Source organism: Haplochromis burtoni, unplaced genomic scaffold (genome assembly GCF_018398535.1).
Source record: "Haplochromis burtoni strain Fernald_Lab_line unplaced genomic scaffold, NCSU_Asbu1 Contig_824, whole genome shotgun sequence".
NCBI lineage: Eukaryota > Metazoa > Chordata > Actinopteri > Cichliformes > Cichlidae > Haplochromis > Haplochromis burtoni.
In genome coordinates this window covers 1,441-16,747 of record NW_024583185.1, presented here as the reverse complement: position 1 = coordinate 16,747, position 15,307 = coordinate 1,441, and the positions used below count along the sequence as shown (strand labels likewise).

General features: G+C 47.2%; 2 protein-coding genes across 4 annotated transcripts in view; one reads left to right on the top strand and one right to left on the bottom strand.

The window, feature by feature from the left end:
* ero1b (endoplasmic reticulum oxidoreductase 1 beta) overlaps positions 1–2,672 on the top strand; it is a 22,776-nt gene extending 20,104 nt beyond the window's left edge. For all 3 annotated transcript variants that reach the window (XM_042215796.1, XM_005950757.3, XM_005950758.3), the window contains 3 exons: positions 248–334; positions 1,092–1,225; positions 1,327–2,672. In XM_042215796.1, coding sequence (XP_042071730.1) covers positions 248–334; positions 1,092–1,225; positions 1,327–1,387 — 282 coding nt within the window. In that variant the 3' untranslated portion in view covers positions 1,388–2,672. The remainder of the gene's footprint in view (positions 1–247; positions 335–1,091; positions 1,226–1,326) is intronic.
* Positions 2,673–7,684: 5,012 nt separating this feature from the next.
* LOC102304875 (G protein-coupled receptor 137Ba) lies at positions 7,685–12,813 on the bottom strand. The gene is made up of 7 exons (XM_005950755.3): positions 12,202–12,813; positions 10,421–10,470; positions 10,092–10,314; positions 9,839–9,988; positions 9,408–9,536; positions 9,185–9,306; positions 7,685–8,480 (listed from the first exon to the last, which is right to left on the bottom strand). Exons 1-7 carry the CDS (start codon positions 12,598–12,600, stop codon positions 8,366–8,368), a joined length of 1,188 nt encoding a protein of 395 aa, XP_005950817.1. The 5' UTR covers positions 12,601–12,813; the 3' UTR covers positions 7,685–8,365.
* Positions 12,814–15,307: the final 2,494 nt, after the last annotated feature.

Sequence of the window (15,307 nt, the reverse complement as noted above, 5' to 3'; positions counted from 1 at the left end):
TGTGTCTGTGTACCATCCACTCTGTTTGTCCTGTAGTTGTGACAGAGCATCGTCCTCTGTGATGTTTGTCGAGGTGTCTGGTCCTGTGTTAGTCAGCAGTATAAAGAGGACTGTGTCATGATGCTTGCTGCTGCCCTGGGTTCAGTCACTTTCTGCACAGCATGAGCAGCAGCGCAGTCATAGTCCGCACCTCTGCTCCTGATTGTAGTTCTAAACAGTCTGAAACAGCGTCCTGTTCTTGTTGCAGGAGGAGTTTCGTCTCCATTTCAAGAACATCTCCAGGATCATGGACTGTGTGGGCTGCAGTAAATGTCGCCTCTGGGGGAAACTGCAGGTGCGTCTTTGCGTGTGTTCATCCTAGTTTGTGCATTTTAAAGCCAGCACAGTCTCAGATCTGCAGGTGGAGGTCAGGTCCCCTGATGTGGAGCCACCATAGAAGCCTTCGCACTCGCCGTGTTAGAGCTCAGGTGTAAAAGGCTACGTGGCACTGAGTGCAATCACAGTTCCACAATAGTAACTGTGTAGCATCATATATGACCGCACCACGGTGTCCTTAACACGTCTTCAGTTTCCACAGCAACACATCATTGTTAGGGCTCGAGTCACGGTTAGCCTGCTGTCGTTAGTCTGTAAAATCAGTGTTGTCCCAGTGCGTGAACAAATGTCAACTTTAGACAAATCCAACATAACGCTGTGTGCACGCTGCAGCTCTGTGTGTGCTCTACTCTTTCCTGCCTGTGATGTTACTGTCAGTTTACCCGTACAGTGTTCCTGCAGCCTCTGTGTTGTTCAGGAAACAGTCTAAAAACATCTCGTTCTGTAAATCAAACACAGGTTTATGAGATGCTTTATTTGAATGTAACAGCATCCCAGCATCTTTGGAACTGGGCTTGTGTAGAAACGTCTGTAATTCAGAGTTATTGCAATAAAACTGTTTAAAATAAAGCTTTTTGGGTTTAAATGCACCGTGGTGATTTGGAGGCCAATCTGCCCCCAAACCGTGCATCAGACTGCATGCTCCCCGTCATGTGTCTGTGATTTGTAGGCTTGGTCCTCAAACTGAAGTGTTATAGAGTTTGTGTTGTGTGCAGACTCAGGGTCTCGGTACTGCTCTGAAGATCCTCTTCTCTGAGAAGGAGATCAAGAACCTTCCTGAACACAGCCCATCCAAAGGCTTCCAGCTTACTCGTCAGGAGATCGTGGCCTTGATGAACGGCTTCGGCAGGTATGCTTCTGCTCCGTGTGAGTGTGGGTTCCTGCCCGCAGGTCACTCTGTCCTGTCCAGCAGTCTAACGTGTCGGTGCTATGTGTCTCCGATCTCCGTAGGTTATCCACCAGCATATATCAGCTCCATCACTTCCGTCAGCTGTGGAAGGAGAAAAGGTAACAGGAGGCGATGCTCCACCTGGACAGCAGGCGTCACCGTCCCACACTGCAACAGTCTACTACCTGCTCGCAGAAGAAGGACCTGAGGACCAGCAGTGACCCCTGTTTTTGTCCCATGAACCACCCCTCTATAAGCCCCTCCCCCCGTCACACATCATGAATGTGAATTCTTCAGCCTCCTCTCGCCTTCATCAGAAAATATTTGGAACATTTAAACCGACTCGTTTTTCTCTACTCTTGAAACTTGTCCTCAAATTATTTTTGAAAAGTAAAAAGAAGGAAGATGTTGATGTAGGACAACAGGAATAGAGCGAGGCCTCGGCGGCGAGAGGCCCGCCGCAGCAGGAGACGCTGTGGTTTACAGCTGCTGGGGAGAGCCGCCCTCTGCTGACCTCACATCCTGTTGTCTTTTATACTGACACCTGATTTCCTGTAGAAGAAGGAAGGAGTCTGTTAGGGCGGGCGCCAAGCCTGTCAGCGCACAGCTGCCTTTGTGTTTGTCTTTACCTTTTACTGTTGTTGCTCCAAGTCTGCTCGTGTGTGTGTGTGTGTGTGTGTGTTGGTGAGAGCTCAGAGATGGTCTTCTCTGACAGGCAGTGAGGCGCCCTCAGAGCGCCAGGCTTCAGTCCGTACAGGCAGAGGTGAAAGGACTAACTCGGCCCTCATAACAGTTCATATTTGTTTGTTTTCATCAGTAACAATGTTGATGTGATCATTTGTTTGTAAAATAATGGCTGGATGGAGGCAGCATGAAGCCAGCTGTAGTTTGGAGGGTTGCTGAGCATGTGTAGGACAGACACGCCTCGGTCATGCTTCACTGGATGTGCGCGCCGCTTAGTGACTGCTGCCAGGACTTCAAAACGTCTCACCAACCGTCACAGAGATCAGATACCTGCACCGTCACAGTGTGTGTGTGTGTGTGTGTGTGTGTGCGCGCGCGTGCGTGCGTGCGTGTGTTGGCCAGTACAGAGAAGCTGATGGGACTGCTGTTTCCTGCTGTGTGGGTGAGCCGTTTCCTCCGCTGCTGTTTGGCTCCAGGTCTGTTGGCTTAAAGACACATTTGTTTAAAACGTGTTAGAAATGAGGTTTTGCTTCAGTGTCTTATTTCACACTGTAAACTGGATTTATTCACACAGAAATCAAACGTCTTTTCATACGAGTGAAGCTGAGGATGACAAGCACAGGTTCAGGGGTGCTGTGAGGAAAAGCAGCTGTGCGTGATTCACAGCTGGATCCATACATGTTAACAGAACACAAACAAACCGCCATGTCAGCCCCACCGTGATTAAAAAAGATCCACCTCCTCAAACTAATCGGGAAACGTCTTTTTCAGACGAACTCTGTTTGCTCAGCAGTTCAAGCAGCAGGTGGACCAAAGAATTCTGGGTTGCCTTTATTTGCATTTTTATCCTTTTGCTTGTTGAAGCTATTTTGAGCTGTTACTTCCTGATTCTCTGAGTAGATGTTTAAAAACAGAATAAATGCTGTGATGCAGCATCAAACCCACACTGCAGCTTTGGCAGCTTCTTTAATGCTCTTTGTTTTCTTTGTAAAGTTGAAGTAAAAATAGGAATGTCATCCTGCTGCAGGTGTGTGTGTGTCTGTGCGTGTGTGAGTGTGTGTGTTGTGTGTGTGTGTTGTGCTGTGTGTGTGTTGTCTGTTGTTGCTGTCTGTGTGTGTGTTGTCTGTTGTGTGTGTTGGCTGTGTGTGTGTGTGTGTCTGTGTGTGTGTGTGCGTGTGTGTCTGTGCTGTGTGTGTCGTGTGTTTGTTGGTTTGTGTGTGTGTGTGTGTGTCGTGTGTGTCGTGTGGTGGCTGTGTGTGTGTGTGTTTCTGTGTGTTGTGTGTGTGTTGTGTGCTGTGTGCTGTGTGTGTGGTTGTCTGTGTGTGTGTGTGCGTGTGCGTGTGTGTTCTGTGTGTGTGTGTGGTGTGTGTGGTCTGTGTGTCTGTGTGTGTGTGTGTGTGTCGTTGCTGTCTGTGTGGTCTGTGTGTGTGTGTCTGTGTGTGTGTGTGTGTGTGTGTCGTGTCTGTGTGTGTGTTGTGTGTGTGTGTGTGTGTGTGTGTGTCTGTGTCTGGTGGGCTGTGTGTTGTGTGCTGTGTGTGTGTGTGTGCTGTGTGTGTTGTGTGTGTGTCGTGTGTGTGTGTGTGTGTGTCTGTGTGTCTGTGTGTTTTCTGTGTGTGTGTGTGTGTTGTTGCTGTGTGTTTGGTGCTGTGTGTGTGTGTGTGTGTGTTTGTGTCTGTGTGTGTGTGTGTCTGTGTGTGTCTGTGTGTGTGGTTCTGTGTGTGTGTGTGTCTGTGTGTGTGTGTGTGTTCTGTGTGTGTGTGTTTCTGTGTGTGTGTCTGTGTGTTTCTGTGTGTGTGTGTGTGTGTGTGTGCTGTGTGTGTGTGTGTGTGTGTGTGTGTGTGGTTGTGTGTCCTGTGTGTGTGGTGTGTGTGTGTGTGTGTGTCTGTGTGTGTGTGTGTGTTGTCTGTGTGTGTGTTGTGTGGGTGGTTCGTGTGTTGTGTGATGTGGCTGTGTGTGTGTGATGTGTGTGTGTGTTGTGTGTGTGTGTGTGTGTGTGTGTGTGTGTTGTGTGTGTGTGTGTGTGTGTCGTGTGTGTGTGTGTGTGTCTGTGTGTGTGTGTGTGTGTGTTGTGTGTGTCGTCTGTGTGTGTGTGTGTTGTGTTCTGTGTGTGTGTGTGTTCTGTGTGTGTGTGTGTTCTCTGTGTGTGTGTGTGTGTGTGTGTGTGTCTGTGTGTGTGTGTGTGTGTGTGTGTGTGTTGTGTGTGTGTGTTCGTGTGTGTGTGTGTTGTGTGTGTGTGTGTGTGTGTGTGTGTGTGTGTGTCTGTGTGTGTGTGTGTGTGTGTTGTCTGTGTGTGTGTTGTGTTGTCTGTGTGTGTGTGTGTCGTGTGTGTGTGTCTGTGTGTGTGTGTGTGTGTGTGTGTCTGTGTGTGTGTGTGTGTGTCTGTTGTGTGTCTGTGTGTGTGTGTGTGTGTGTGTGTCTGTGTGTGTGTGTGTGTGTGTGTGTGTGTGTGTGTGTGTGTGTGTGTGTGTGTGTGCAGAGGGGCATGCCAACTGAAGAAGGAATTAAATGAGAACTTTGAACAGTTTTTCAAACAAGCAAGAACAGGTTGAGCTGTTTGTTTGTTTGTTTGTTTGTTTGTTTGTTTGTTTGTTTGTTTGTCTGAGCTGATGCTTGCTGCAGGTCTGCTGGGTTGTTAGCTGAGTAAGTGATGCCACCATGATGGACCAGAAAGACTTTAAAGATCATTTCAGGAATTGACTTGTTTTTAAAGCACAGGTGAGTTAATACTGCAGCTTTATAATGTGTGCCACCTGATCTTAATCATCGTTTGTATTCTAGTGCTAAACAAAAACAACATTCGCAGCTTTCAACAACAGAAACCTAAAACTAAGAAATCAGTTTGGTTTTTACATTTTTATATATGTTTTGGTTGTTGAGCTGATGTGAGAGGGTCACGGAGCCGCCGCGGGGCGCGAGGCTGGGACCATTCACACCTGTAACATGTAAGAATGGCTTGAAGCTTTCAGAATCAAAGATTTCAGATCCAGAATCCAGATGTTGTGATCATGTGACCCATCAGTTATTGATGTATTATCATTGGTTACTCTGTCGGCTAGAAGCCAATAAGACAGCAGATGAGGTGTGTGCTGTGTACTGGTCAGACATGCTTCAGAGCACACACCTCCCACTGTGGCAGTGAGTTAGCCCACTTCAGGCCAGTTACCCGACATTAGTTCCAGTTTGTGGCTCAGCCTCCATCAGAGGCGTGCAGGGAGACTGTGTGAGAGAGAGAGAGTGCTTGCCTTTCTCTGAGCCTCGCTTGCCCAGCAGCAGTCTTGTACAGTCCACTCACCAGCCTTAAAAAACCAAACCAGTTCAGAAGTCCGACACAAAAGGGTCAAAAAGGCTGTACCTGCGAACTTTATTTATTTGACAAGAGGAATAAATATTTCTGAACCCGAATGTGGTGTTTGCTTATTCTCTCCATTTCCTTTCACTGATTTATTGTGTCTGCCCCCAAAACTGAGTGCTGTCCTTCACTGGCTGTATGTCTTTATTTCACACCACAAACGCACAAAAGCTCAACAACAAAACATGTGAAGTGTTGCAAATCTTACAAAAGCAGTAAATCTGTTAGAAATCTGGAGCTGAAGCTTGTCCCGAGCCGTGCAGCACTGACGGGTGTGGAAACGGTGATCGATACCCAACCATGAAGTGATTTTCAGATGTGGATAACAGTGGGGGAAAAAAATATTTAGTCAGCCACCGATTGTGCAAGTTCCCCCACTTAAAATGATGACAGAGGTCAGTAATTTGCACCAGAGGTACACTTCATCTGTGAGAGACAGAATGTGAAGAAGAAATCCATGAATCCACATGGTAGGATTTGTAAAGAATTTATTGGTAAATCAGGGTGGAAAATAAGTATTTGCACAATCGGTGGCTGACTAAATACTTTTTGCCCCACTGTACAACGCGTGGCGTGATTGGCTGCCTGGTTACTGATTAAATCAGTGTCGTTCCCACACGTGTGGCTTCTTCACCAACTCTTCCTGCTTTTCTCAAAGTAAAAAGAGGAAAAACTTTCATGAGGAGCTTTTCAAGGATTTAAGAAAATATCTGCTAGTTCCTTCCAGAAATACTACCTACAGCCCTCCATTAACACTGAATACTTTCTTCAAAGTGACTAATAAGTAGTTTTGGTCATTTCTGCCTGCCTTTTCCCACTTCATGAATTGCACTGAAGCACTCTGAGCTGCCTAACAATCCTCAGTGTCGTTTCAGTTTCCAAGCAATGCTCCAAGACGTCACGTGATGACAGAACAGCAACGTGTCCAGGAGGGGTGACAAGAGTGTAAGGAAACAAAGTCTGCCAAATGCAGATAACCCCGAGTCACCACTGAGAGTTCACACCGCTCTCTTCTGAAATAAAATGAACAAAGGTTGAGCAAAGTTTGGAGAACCAATAACCAATCAGCTGATTTCAGTTGGTGTGCAGGAGGAGGACAATAATGGCTCAGTCTGCAGTGTGAGCATGGATGTTACTTTTATTATTACTGCACAAGGACGAGAGTGTGATGGTAAAGTAAACTGGACACAAGCAGCTGCATTCTGCTGCTAACAGCATCAGCTGCACAGACAGCATGCTAACATGTTTGCTCTGTGCTCAGACCTGAATATATGGGGCGACTGTGGCTCAGGGGGTTGGGAAGCGCATCTGTAACTGGAAGGTCGCCAGTTTGATCCCCGGCCTCTCTGTCCTGGTCGTTGTGTCCTTGGGCAAGACACTTTACCCTACCGCCTACTGGTGTTGGCCAGAAGGGCCGATGGCGCGATATGGCAGCCTCGCTTCTGTCAGTCTGCCCCAGTCTGCTGTGGCTACACCTGTGGTTTGCCTCCACCAGTGTATGAATGTGAGAGTGAATGAATAGTGGCATTGTAAAGCTTTTTGGGTGCCTTGAAAAGCGCTATATAAATCCAATCCATTATTATTATTAATACTTCAACACAGATCACACGTGTGCGTCCTGCAAACCAGCAGCTGGGTTTATGTTGTTTCAGGTCGTTTTAGGGGGAAATGTTAAAATGGTGTGATGAGCAGCACAATGAATTCCTTTCTACTGGAATTAGTTGATGTGCTGGGGTTAGGGAATCCCAGCTGACCTGTCAACACTGACAAGCATAGGTGGTAAAGCAGTACGCTGCTGCGTGTCCTGATCATCTTTATCAAATCTCATGTGGCTCCAGATGAACTTTTAATGAAGCATTTTGTGCATCTCCGTCTTTTAAAAAGCTGCAGAGGTCTTCTCCACTGAAGATATTTGAACACATTAAATTGTTACTTTTAAAACACATCTGGACAGATGTTCACTGCTAATATTGTGTCGCTAACATTAGCAACGATCCTGCTCTTTTAATGGTTCGAACTTGTTTTTGTTTGAAAATGGTTTTCTAACCTTTTTCAGCCAAAAATGACTCACACACATTTACAGTAAAAGAAAGCTTAACATACATTTAGACAGGCTGAAAACAGGTTAGCTTTATGTAGTGCCCACTTTGTTTCATATAGTAATGAGAGGACCGGTATGATATGCACTGTTCTCCTTTCCTGCTTAACTTTGACCTGCTGCAATATTTTACAGCAGAACAATGTGGACTACACAGATGTGCAGATGATGGCCACGTTTAACTGGCTTTGTTATCAGCTAACCCCTACAGTGTCCCAGCACAGCAGAGACGGACGTCTCTCTGATCGGATGTCTTTGTGAGTGTGTGAATAAATACAAAGAAGCTGACTTCATGAAAAGAACTGTTTCCAATTTAATTCACTACCTGGATTATCTTCATTGAAATACTCGAAACATTCATCACAACATCATATTCATACCGCGAGTCTTAGAAGCAGCAACATTGTAGCTGTGGGAAAAGTCCAACATCATGAGGCCAAATTCAGATGTTCTTGTTTACAGCTAAACACTTGATGTTCTGGGACTGTTTGGGGCGATCAGCTGGGGGACCAAAAATTAAGGACACATAGTGATTAACTGTTGTGTAGAAACCTGTAAGGCAGGGGTCTCAAACTGAAGTGAGCTGTGGACCACTGTGGTCTCATTGGACGGCCACTTTAGTGTTTTAGGAGAGTACAAACAAACACACAAGGAAACACAAACAAATATTACTGAAAGTGTTTTGTTTGTTTGTTTAAATTGTTGCATAAGAAACTGACTCTTCACTAACTGAAGCCTTTGGTCCTCTCTGCCCGTGCAGACACGTGGCGCACTTCCAGGGCCGAACTGCATTATCTTTCTTCACGTCACCTACAAGTGGCCCTGCGCCGCGAGTTTGAGACCCCTGCTGTAAGACATTCTTCTTTATTTTCTACAGTGACTCCACAAAGCCTTATGTCAGTGACGATAACAAACACAATAACCGAACCGTGTCAAAGTGCAGAGTGATGCTGTACACAGAGCAGCGGACTCATGGATAAGGGCGGAGCTCCCCGGCAGCGGTGGTCAGGCGCTGTTCGTCACTGTTGGGATGCACGGTGAAGCTGCTGTGGCGGCTGCCCCAGTCGCAGCAGTCAGAGGAAAGGCTGTCAGAGAAAATATGGCAGTCAGGACCAAGCCTGTGAAAAAAACTTCAGGTTTTCTGCGTTTTGGTGAAACCGTCAGGTCAGCTCTGCTCCATCGCAATCAGACCTATTGTCCTTCAGAGGCTTTAATGGAGCAAATATTGTATATCTAGACACAGGCAAAGGCACACAGCTGACTGTTTAAAGTCAGGGTTCAAGTTATACACTCGCCGGCTCCATAACGCACCTACAGGAGCCGCTCTGTCACACAGACCTGTGTCACAGGAGATCTGGAGCTTCCACTAAGGAAATCCTAAAAGGCTGATTCTGTTCATCTGAACGTTTCAGTGGGAGAAACGTTTCTTCACTCATCCAGGTGACTTTCATTACACCCACTGAAAACACTACGTCCAGATGAATGGAGTCGACCTTCACTATCCCTGCTATTTGCACGCCCACCACTACACCTGCCTCATTGCCATAAAGGGAGCCATAAATGAAGCAGTCCAACAACCAGGCCTTAATGGTAGTCCTGTCTGAAGCTATATGCAGGTCATGGGGAACTGGAGCCTGTCCCAGTTGTCTGTTGCAGGGCTACCACAGAGAGACAGACAACCTTTCACACTCACATTCATACCTATGGGCAATTTAGAATCACCAGTTAACCCAGCCACAGGCATCCATAAGTACCAGTGACATTGTAAAGTCAGAAATGATGTTCACACCTCGCTGAGGCGTTCTGGGGAGGAATGCTCCACGCCAAGTCGTCATCGCTGTCATAGCGACGAGGATTGTCAAAGAAATATCCTCTGGAGGAGAGAACGTGGTTAGGGATTCCCGTGGTGCTCTGTTGGACCAAATACATCAGAGCAGCAGTCAAACAGTGATGGCCTATCATTAACTTGGAGAGAAAACCTCATGCCAACTGTAAGAACCTGCAGTACTGACCCGATCCTGAGGCGGCCGTCTCACCCTGAAGAAGAACACAACCAGTGAGGTGGGCAGCAGCTCCCACACGAACAGGATCACCCCAAATACGATGTAACCGGCGTCTCCAAGAGAGGACCGCAAGTCTGCCTGAGGACGCACACACACAGGTCAGAGGCAACAGAAACACAGCTTTCCAAACCTGCTGACATGTAGTGGCACACTGGTCTGTGCATGTTTTCCACACACACAGCGGGGAATGCGTGCAGAGCACACAACATGGCCATACCCATGGTATACCCAGGTCAGGTATGGGTGTGATTGAATGAACACATGTATGGAGATCAGGTCGGCTTTATGCAGGACCTCTGCAACGAGTACTACCCCAGTCTTAGTTACATGATGGTGACATAAGGAGCCGGCTCCTGTTTACAGCTGGATGAAGGTCTAACCTGGTCGGAGACGTTGTACCAGTCATAGTCGAAGGAGTTGATGGTCTCGATGTCAGCGAGGGCAAGCACCACCAGGTTGTAACAGGCTCGTGATGCGTATAACAACACCACCGTGATGCCGATCAGGGTCACCTGACACACGGACGTTCCCTACACACAGAGACATTTCATCAGTTTATTCAAACAATTTTGTGCAGCATGATCTCTCGTTCCTCATAGTTTAGCACATGTTGTAAATGAAAGGAGACTCTACCTTTGACTCCAGGTAGATGTTGGCCAATGACATCTTGGCCACCTTGTAGAGGCAGACGGACAGCGAGATGGCGCAGAGTACGAACAAGCTGTCGTTAACGGTCACCCTCACCAGAACGATGGTCTTCACGTCGGCAGCAGTCATCTTGACCATCAGGGCGCAGATCAGATTAACCACCAGAAAAATGAGACTGACGCAAAGGAAGACCAGGTACAGAGGAAGTCTGGGAGAGGAGAGACAGCGCTGTGGATTCTGGAAAAGCTAGGAAAATACCAACTCCACTTCCTGCTTTGACAACCTTCTTCGATTTCATAAGTTAGTCAAGTTACCTGTACTTCAGTAGTGCTGGTGCGTACTTGGACTTTGCCTTAAAGTAAACCTGTGAGGAAGAAGCAGAGACAGGCAGAGACTGGTTATTCAAACGGGCTGAGAGGTCATCTGACGGACACATTTAGTCCAACAGCCGGGCCTCCTCAAGGACTGCTGGCCAGTCAGGACTCTGTTCTCCTTTTGTTAATGCAGGACCCAGGCTCTAGGTCTATTCAAAGGAATACCTATCAGTTGGATCTTCCTGAGAAGCACACTCAGGGTTGCTTTACCTCCACGACCAGGAAGCAGGAAAAGCTTTATTTTGTCAGATTATCAGCTCATAAATGAAACAGCACTTCTTTTTGTCATTCAAAAATGAAACTCACGTATAATATAAGCTTATTAACATGCTTCACTGCCAAAGAGCACGATCAACAGTTTCCCCCCAAAAGCTCCAGGTTTCACTACCTACGGCTGAACAATGAGTCACAAGTTAATCTCAGTCAAATGCACTTGGATCGCTTCTAAAACAACTGGACATTTACAGCACACAGACTTTTGTCTGAGCTTCACTCGGTCCACACAGCTTCATCTGTCTCTGCCATGTGTTCAGCATGCAAGCATTGCAAACTGTGTGTGCTTCCTCAGAGCCTGCAGCAGCTCATCTCATTGATTTGTTCCTGAAGGTACCCGCATTAAGGAAATAATGCACTGTAGTAAAATAACCTGTGTCATCTTTCTCACAGACAAGCGCTGCTGGTTAATGAGTCTCCTCTCATGTGAAAACACTCTGTTTCCTGGTCTAGTTGAGCAGCTGCACTCATCAGAGCTGATCAGTGACAGATGTCACGACAGTAAACAGTGTTAGCTCTTATATGAAGGCAGCAAGTACAGAAAAGTCCAGATGTGGTTTCAAGTTTTGTTTGCCTGACAAAACCACCCCAAACACTGTATATAAAAGATGGAAGTTGGCAATGTTGCTATTCAGAGTGTTAGCTCTACTTTTACTATTTGCAGTTATTAACTAATACCAGCAAGATGCTGATATCAGGAGTGCAGAAGGTCTAACCTGGTCGGAGACGTTGTACCAGCCATAGTCAAAGGAGTTGATGGTCTCGATGTCAGCGAGGGCAAGCACCACCAGGTTGTAACAGGCTCGTGATGCGTATAACAACACCACCGTGATGCAGGGTCACCACATACATACCAATCAGGACTATGTACCAGACACTTTCACTTCCTAAAACTGAAATACAAACTTGTTGGACTTCAAAAAGCTCCAGCACCACAAGCTCAGTCAGCTACAGCTCTATGAGCTATTGGGCATCCACCTACAAACTGAAGCATCCTAACATCAAACCTTTATGCAGTATAGAGGAAACTATCCACAGAGGCCAAAGCTACCGGGCTGCAAACATGTTCACGGCACTGACTCGGTTTTAGAGTCAGCCTCAAGTGGCCGTTTCAAGAACTGCAGTTTGTTGTACTTCATTCTTCAGCCCCACAGATTCCTGAGTCAACAGAACCCCCCACCGTAATTCAGACTGGCTTTTACTGTGCCACGGTCTGCTACTGGGACTAGTGAGGGTGGGAACCTGCTTATTTAATCATTCATGTTCTTACCGTCAGCGGCCACAGATGGCAGCACATCAACAATAAATGAAAGGATACCTCAGATTTGTTGCAGATTAACCCCGTACTGCCTGCGTGGACTAAAGCCTGCCAGAGTCTGAACCCTGTTAGCCGTTCCCAGAGCCACCGGTCTCTGCTACGACAGTAACAGCAGCAGAAGCCCGCTCACCTGTGCACAGTAGAGGTTCATGAGACTGAGCGTGAAGAACTGCAGGCAGACAGGGAAGCAGTACAGAAGCCAGAAGGCAAAGGGTCCAAGTGCATTGGCGGTTACACAGTCTCTGAAATAGAAGGAGAAGAGAAGGGCGCGCAGGGCGGCCCACAGCAGACACAGGAACAGGAAGGCCGTCTGGTAGCTGAAGCGCTTGTGCCGGTACCGCAGCACCAGCCAAAGCTGGGCATAGACGAAGGCAAAGAGCAGTGAGTAGAAGACGGTGTAGGCGATGGTCAGACCCAGCTTCACATAGGGGGGAATGGCCGGTGTGATGGTTGGAGGGGGAGGTAGGTGGGAGGTGTTACCGGCATTCTGCTGCTGCTCTTGTGCCGGGTCCATCGCCTCCCCATTCATCTCCTCTGTGTGCCAGTAGCAGTGGGAGGGAGGGAGGGATGCAGTAGGTGTTAAAGATGGAGCAGCACGCTTCCTCCTCAGGGGGAAATAAAAAGGAGAAACCTCTCTGTGCTAGTCAGATGAATCCTGCGTGTCCATCCATCCATTCTCATCCAGGGATGCCGTCTGACTCACAGTGAAGAGAAGAAGAACACAGAGAGACACCTCCCCTCTTTTTGCCGGTGCCTGGTAGTACACTATTGGTAGTTGTTGGTCACATGATGCTGCTGTGCACCAGGTGATTGGCTTAGCAGGAGGAGGGATGCTGCAGGGAGGAAACTGGAGAGATGGATCTGGAAGGAGAGAGGGGTAAGCTGGAATCTGTGGTCCCCCTCACACACACACACACACACACACACACACACACACACACACACACACACACACACACACACACCCCGACCGACTGTGTCACAGCAGCGTCACACAGACAGACTGATGCTGGTTTAGAGTGTTGCACCCATGTCTGTATAAAGAAATGAGGGAATGATGGACTAAGTCAGTGTGCACGTAGATGAATGAGGTATCCAGTTATTACCCGACTGATACTGTAATGCAGACTTTATTTTAATAAAATTTATATCACATCTCTATTGTTGTTGATAACTGATTTTTAAAAAAAGAAATCAAAGCATGCTTCAATAAAAAACAGTTGAATGTAGAATCTGACTAACGTGCTTCTTTCCATGTGACTCTCTGAACAGTGTAGCAGACTTACAGCTTTAAGAACTCTCTAATTGCACTTTTTATAACCTTATTATTACCTTACTTACGAAGTGTTATAATAAACTGTGAATATAAATGGTCTCCGTTTTTGTAAAGAGTAATAGGTCACAATGTTTCAGTTGTGTGATGGATTGGATGGATGGATATGGTCCATGCACTGCACACTCACAGAAATGCTGGTTTGATTAACATTCGAACAACCCTGAGTAAGAACAGCAGCCAGCAGGCATTCAGCATGACGGCAGTCGTAGACATGATGGTCTATGAAGACACTGTGCTTTGCCACATTTACACATCCACAAGCATTAAAAAACGCCAAATGTAACAAAAAGGCTCCAATAAGCTGAATGTGTTTGATGTACTGTGACATTTTAACATGGTTACAGTAGAATGAAGTCAAAAGCTGAGGCTGAAACCTTTAAAGGTATCTGCAGAGATCCAGCAGGATCCTTTGAACGGTAAATTCATATTTACATCACTGATCATGACAGCATGAATTCATTCACTAGCACAGATGTGATCATTTCCTTTGTCCCAGGCTGCTCTGTGGGTCTAATAAACGGTATCGACTTTGATATCAGTGCAGGCCTAATGCAGACCTCTTCCTCCTCCTCCTCCTCCTCATGTCTTTGCAAAATTTTCGTGTGTGCTGTTACATAACAGGCAGGTTGTTAGATAACAGGAGGCGCTGTGAAGCTGGTCTCACCTCACCACATTGACGACAAGCCAGGCTCCTCCCACATCTCTATTTTTATTCACTGCTGTAAGGCGATGGACTTGAAGAAATAGTAGAAATACCCCAAATACTCCGTTACATCGAGCTTTGGCCATTTTAGCACAATCCCATCAGCCCAGTTCACGTTCTGTCAGTAACATACTCCACGCTCTTTGTTGCTTCTATTATATCACAGCATCTGTCTGTCAGCGGTGTTTTCTACTGTTCGCCAACAGTCGGTCCCTGATTGATCTTTATTTTATTTTAAGTTATTACAAACTAGACAGACATGACTGGGAGAAAGAAGGTTAGAGGGGAAGAGGGACAGAGAGAAAAGACACTAAAAATCAGCTGGATCACCTGTTGGAAGAAAAAAAAAGAAAACCAGCAAAAGAGAACGACACGGTAGAGAGACCACAGCAACAACCTAGATAAGTACAAGTAACAGTAAATAATAAATACTGAATGTTACTGAGCAGCACGGAAGATCGACAACACACGATGTGCTTTGAGGCAGCAGCCAAGGACGACAACGTGTGTGTGTGAACACCCATGTGTACACCTGTGTATTCAAAAGGTTTCTCCATGTAACTATCTGCTAGAGCAGCGGTCCCAACCCCCGGGCCGGTCCGTGAGTCATTTGGTACCAGGACACGAGAGTTGAGGCTCGGGTCTTTTTCCGTGTGTTATGAATAAATCTTCTTTTTTTGGTACCGGTACTGGTTTTAGTTCGTTGTATTTATCTGCGACACCTTAAAGGCCGGTCCGTGGTGCAAAAAATGTTGGGGACCGCTGCACTAGAGGGTGTGGGGAACCATAGCTCCATCCCCCAGGAACGACATAAAGCAGACATGGAGGAGGTCCAGGCCCCAGCCATCCAGAGGCCACAGGGGGCTGTGGTAACATGCCTGCAGGCCCTGCCAGCAGCCACGCCAGTGCGGACCGAGCCCCGGGCCCAGAGGTCCGAGTGCCCCCCAACCCCCAGAAGGAGCCCGACTGAGCCATGAGTGCCAGGCCCCGTCAAGCCACCGGGAGTATGCCAGTACATACCTGAGCACCCAGCCCCGGACACTGAGAACATGCCTTATACCCCCAGGTCCAGGTGCCATCGTCCCCAGAGGGGCAATCAAACCGGGGTCCACAGCAGTAGCACGACCAACCCCCATAGACCCCGGGGCGGCCCACCCAACCACACCAGAGAGGAAACCACACCTACCCCATCATCCA

Coding starts and splice junctions, on each gene's coding strand:
- LOC102304875 (XM_005950755.3), bottom strand. CDS start 12,600: ATGAATGGGGAGGCGATGGACCCGGCACAAGAGCAGCAGCAGAATGCC. Junction 9,989..10,091: donor ACATCTACCTGGAGTCAAAG/GTAGAGTCTCCT, acceptor CTCTGTGTGTAG/GGAACGTCCGTGTGTCAGGT. Junction 8,481..9,184: donor CCCCAGAACGCCTCAGCGAG/GTGTGAACATCA, acceptor TTTCTCTGACAG/CCTTTCCTCTGACTGCTGCG.